The 5324-nt window shown below is 59.0% G+C and overlaps 1 protein-coding gene across 1 annotated transcript in view; it reads right to left on the bottom strand.

Moving 5' to 3' along the window:
- CSNK1G2 (casein kinase 1, gamma 2) overlaps positions 1-5324 on the bottom strand; it is a gene marked incomplete at its 3' end in the record, with an annotated part of 11731 nt that overhangs the window by 185 nt on the left and 6222 nt on the right. The window contains exons 2-8 of the mRNA XM_009696184.1: positions 3405-3445; positions 2768-2837; positions 2195-2340; positions 1474-1708; positions 1169-1254; positions 643-727; positions 382-530 (exon numbers count right to left, since the gene is read on the bottom strand). Coding sequence (XP_009694486.1) covers positions 382-530; positions 643-727; positions 1169-1254; positions 1474-1708; positions 2195-2340; positions 2768-2837; positions 3405-3445 — 812 coding nt within the window. The remainder of the gene's footprint in view (positions 1-381; positions 531-642; positions 728-1168; positions 1255-1473; positions 1709-2194; positions 2341-2767; positions 2838-3404; positions 3446-5324) is intronic.

The raw sequence follows: 5324 nt of genomic DNA, 5'->3' as shown, positions 1-5324 counted from the left end.
TGGGGGCCTGATCCCAGCCCCTACCCCCGCCCCACCAGCTCCACTCTTGGTATTTGGCTGCGGTGAGTCCATGGAGGGTGCCCATGGCAGAAAGCGAGGTGCCAACTCGACTGCTGGGTTCCCCTTAGCTCCAGGAGCCTGAAATTTCTGTCACAGCTTTAACTCATCGGCACAACAGCCCCAGCCTGGAGGTGGCTGCTGGTGTCTGGTGAGGACTGGTGGAGGTGATCTCACGGGCACAGATGTGCGTGGCATGGACGACTGCCGACCTGCATCCTCCCTGGCTGCTGCCTCAGAGCGTGCTGACACCCCACCACGCTGCCCACCACCCCCCGGGCGCCCTGGGGCCCAGCACCCTCTGCCCACCCCCTCAGCACTCACCAGCGGTTTCCCTGCCCAGTCATATTCATAGTCGAACACGTAACCATTCCTCTCGAACAAGTCTGTGAAGAGCTTCCGCAGGTAGTCATAGTCAGGCTTCTCGAAGAAATCCAGCCGCCGCACGTAGCGCAAGTACGTGGCCATCTCCTCTGCAGGGACAGAGCGGGCTCAGTTGGGGCAGGGGGACAAGATGCCAGGCCAGTGGGCTCTGGGGCCAGGCTGGGGCCAGGGACAAGCACAGGCCATGCTGAGTGCTCTCACCTGGGAAGTTCTCACAGAGCACCTCCACCGGTGTGGCTCTTTTGGTGTCGCCGATCTTCTGATACCGCTCCTTTAGCGTGTCAGCCTGGCAGAGACAAGGAGCAGGGCAGCATGAGGGCTGGGCATGTCCCCAGAGAGGGGAAAGGCCCTGAGGGCCACGGGGCCACAGACGGTTTCTTGGTCCCTCTTTTCTAGGTAACAGCAAAAGCTCATTCCCAGGGAATCCCCTCACCCAGGGCAGGTCTGGAGGACAAACACCAGGGAGTGCGGTTCCAGGACAGACTCTGTGAGAGCAGCTGGGATACGCGCAAAGTGGGGGTGACACAGAAAGGGGGATACCTACAGCCGCTGAGCACAGCAAGGGCCTGGTACAGAACTCAGAGCAACAACCCCTGCGTGTGGCAGGGTGCCAATCTTCCAACACCCAGGGGGCCAAAGCTTCCCCCCCTCCCGATGCTGCCCATACCAGGACAGAGCCAGACCCACAGGGCAGCTGTGCCCAGGGACAGCGGGAGCAGGAGATTACCTTGAGGCCTTGCCAAGGAAGGCTCCCACGGAGGAAGTACATAAACATGTGCCCTAATGCTTCCAGGTCGTCCCTGCGGCTTTGCTCTGCATGGAGAAAAAAAAAGACACGGGCACGTTCCCTCTACAGCCACCTTCCCTGTCCCTGCCAGGCCCTGCAGCACCCCAAGTCCCCTGCCAACATCTCAGGCTGAAAAGCAGGACAGGCAGTTTGTCCCCAGCCTCACTTCTGGCAAGGGGGAGCTCGTACCCTGCAATCCCCTTCCCTCTCCCTTTTGGCCAAGAAGCCGAGTTGGCCGCACACACCTTTCCCGAGGTGGGTGTTGATGCTCATGTAGCGTGCTGTCCCTGTCAGGCTCTTGTGCTCTCGGTAGGGGATGTGTTTTTTGGTCTCAGGGTCAATATACTCTTTGGCCAGGCCAAAATCAATGATGTGGATGGTGTGCTGCCGCTTGCTGCCCGGCCGCCCCACCAGGAAGTTCTCTGGCTTGACGTCTCTGTAGATCAGGCTTTTGGTGTGGACGTACTCCATCCGTGTGATCTGGGGGCAGAAGGAGATGTCAGCACCATGGCAGAGAGGCACCGTGCGTCCTGCACTCCTCCCTGCACCCTCCTCTTCCCCTGGGCTTGGCTCTGCTCCGATTGCCTTGCCCCCAGCCAGCTCCCCTCAGCCTGTATGTCACCCTGGGTTGAACGGACGGGCACAACAGGTCCTCCAGCCCTGGGAGTCAACCTCAGTCCGGCCACATCTCAGACAGACAGTGACATGCTCATTTGTGCTCAGAGAGGGGCAGCGTGGGGGTGAGGGAGAGCCCTCCTACATCAGGGAGAGGGTGAGGTGTCTGGGATGTGCCAGTGTCTCCTGTGGCCTGCCAGGCACTGGTTCACCCTTCCTTCCCCTCCCCTTCTCTGCGGGGTCCCCATGCTGCCTGACCACCATGCCCTTGCATCACGTCACTCCCTGGGACAGTCTCTGGCCAGGGTGAGCCGTGCAGAGCTGCAGGCAAGGCGGAGGTGCTGTGCTCACCAGCTGGATCGCGATCATCAGGACGGTCTTGAGCGTGAAGGTCCGATCACACAGATCAAAGAGATCTTCTAGGCTGGGTCCTAGCAGTTCCAACACCATGGCGTTGTACTTCCCGCAGGGGCCAAAGTAGTAAACCTGAGGAATTCCTTCTGCAAAAGACGGAGCAGGGGCTGTCAGGGGTTGCAACAGGGCTGAGCAGCACATGGCCATGCTGTCGTGGCCATGCCACTGCTGGAGTTGGGACCGGGGGCTGCAGATGGGGAGGATGCCTCTGCACTGCCCTCCCTCTGTGCCACAGCCAGCCTGGCTCTGCTCTTGGCAGGAGGGCGAAGGAGGCAGCTCCATCTGCATCCCTGACTCTGCTGCGGGGGAGGTGGGGGGAAAGAACTAAATAAAAAGGGATGAAAGATTAGACGTGGCTCTGTGTAAAATCGGCCTCTCCCAGCCGAGCAGATGGGCAGGAGCTGCTCAAGCCAGGGAGCGAAGTTGCAGAGTCACATATTTATAGGAATTCTCTCTTTCCTAGCAGTGTCGCCCAGGCAGCCAGCTCCCCACGGCAGCTCAGCCCCGTACCTGCATTGCCGAGCTGTTTGTAGAACCGATACTCCAGGTGCAGCTGGGGGGCCCGGGATTTTATGGGTTCCTTGGAGGAGAGAAGGAGATCAGTTAAGGCTGTTGTAGGGAGCAGGATGTTAGGGAGGTCTGGTTGTCAGACACCTCCTTCACAAGCTGGCAGCAGCTGGACTGAGAGCATTTGGGGTTGAGAAAACTGGTATAAAATGGAGATGAAGCCTCAGGGGATGATGAGAGAAAAACCAGCCCATATGGGAGCCAGAGCCTCCGCCTCCAGAGAGATCCGGGTGCTGGGGCAGACATTAATGAGAGGGAACAGGTATCAGTGGGGACCACCCTCTCCCGGAGGTCTCTCTGCCACTGGCACCGGCTGAGCGCAGTACAGGCCACAGCGAGATCCTGGAGAAGCAAAGACCCAGCTCTTCTCTCCCCAGGCCCAGATCACCCCACCTACAATGACGCACGTTGCTTTGCCTGCCCTCAATTCCTAGCAGTGAACACAGCTCCCCGCGCAGCCACCCATCCATCACCTATCGCAACCAGCTCGGCTTGGCCCGCTCCAACAGCCTGGGGAGGGTGAACAAACTCCTTCCCAGATGGCCTGAACATCACCCACCCCAACCATGGAGGGACTCACCAATTTGATAGCTACGTATTCGTTCGTGTAGAGGTTCTTTCCTGCAAGGAGAGACATGAAAAAGGTAATTGAAAGCAAGTGAGTCTTTGCATTAACCCCACTTCACACCCACCGCAGTCCCCGAGGGCTCCTGGGCTGTAGAACATCCTGAACAGGTTCGGCAGCTCCCGCAAAACATAAAGAGGCCTCAAGGCATGAGCAGGAGCTGGAACAGAGTGTGGGGAGTTGCAACATGCCTGGTCATGACCCCCAGATGGGGTATGTGGATTCCTCTGGGATGAGCAGGATGCTGGGGGTGGGGGCCCAGAGCCAAGTCTGCTGGGAGGGGGCAGCATCCCAGTCCAGGCCTGCAGGGATGTGACTGGCCAAGGCAGGAACAAGGCTGGGATTTGCTGTTTCTCCCAGCCACAGCCCTGCATGGAGAGAGGCTGCCCTGGTCTGGGAGGGCTGTGCAGAGTCGGGGGACGCTGCTTTGTGGGCAGGGGCACCACGCAAAGGGCGGCGGGGGGAAGGACCCCCAAGAGCAGCTTGAGGCATTGCAGCTGGCAGGGGTTCGAAGACACCGCAGGTAGGTGGAAAGCCCTTCCCCAAGGCTGGGGTCACTCCTGGGGATGGTACACGTGTGCGTGTGTGTGTGGCTCAACCTCATCCTTCGGGATGCTCCCACCCACCCAAGGGTGCAGGGGAAGCCCAGAGCAGACCCACGGCCTGGCCCCGACTGTACAAGGAGGAGCTGAAGGCACCAATGTGCTGCAGGGAGGGCCAGCCGACTGCCTCCAAGCGCTCAGGAGAGCCGAAAGGTTACATGCCACCCCAAAACCCTGTAAATGACTTCCTAGAGAGCTCAGCACCTTCCCAGGAGTGTTCAGAGCTGTAGCTACAAAAAGGCTGAACTAACAGTGTCTGCACATCACCCCGCTCACCCCAGAGAGCCAGGAGGGCAGGAGGAAGCTGTTACACCCGGCAAGCGTCGGTACAACCTCTGCCCCAGGTCCATAAAGGCAAAGATTAAAGAGGTTTGCAAAAATATCTGAGTCGCCCTTCTGCCAGAGCCCTTCAGGACACCGGGGAGACGTGAGTTAACGGCAGCAGGTTCCCCTCCACGGCACGCAGAGCCAGCAGACACGCGATCCCACTGCCTGGCATGTGCGTATCTGATGGAGCTGCATCTGTCTCCTCGGATTTTCTCCAAGCAATTTGCTCAGGGAACAAGCTCCTCCTGGCATAAGATTTCATCTGCTCCGACTGCTGCTCTCCACCTGAAGCAGCAATAAATCCTCGCCGGGTGACATCAGAGCCAGCTGCTGAGCGCCAGAGTCGGCGGCAGGATTACGGGAAGAAGGATGAATGGGAGATATTAATGGAGCGGCTCCTCCCAGGGACGGGCTCTGCAGCCAAGGAGGGGCTCAATCCTGCTGCCTCACTGACCCTCTCCCATCCCAGGGGACCTCTGCCAAGTCACTTTGTCTCCTGCCTCTGCAAAACCAAATCCCTTCACAGCGATTAGGAAGTAGGTGATCTGGGAGGGAAAAATGTCTGGCTAACACAAGCGTACGCCAGACCCAGGGGTTCTGGGCCCATCATGGCTTGAAATATCCTGGGGAGGAGCTGGGACATCCCCCAGACCCATGCGTGGCTCCCAAGAATTCAAGGAAACCCTCAATTCATTGGGAACTTGATTAGGGCAGGGAAGAACTGAAATCTCGATGGGCCCCAGTGCAGCTCCCTTGCCCCCGCCGTGAGCAGTCACCTCCCAACGACTTAATGGGGAGAGAAGGCAGCAAGCTGGCAGAGAGGAAAAGCGCACAGACAGCTTATCTTCCACGCACCAGAACCTCTGTGTTTTGCAAACAACAGCAGGGGAGAGCAAAACAGCCCCACGTGTCGGCCAGGACGCAGGGGCAAGCAGAGCCCAACCAG

The sequence above is a fragment of the Cariama cristata genome, unplaced genomic scaffold (assembly GCF_000690535.1).
Source record: "Cariama cristata isolate BGI_N322 unplaced genomic scaffold, ASM69053v1 scaffold26412, whole genome shotgun sequence".
Lineage (NCBI taxonomy): Eukaryota > Metazoa > Chordata > Aves > Cariamiformes > Cariamidae > Cariama > Cariama cristata.
This window is presented reverse-complemented; position numbering and strand designations above follow the sequence as displayed.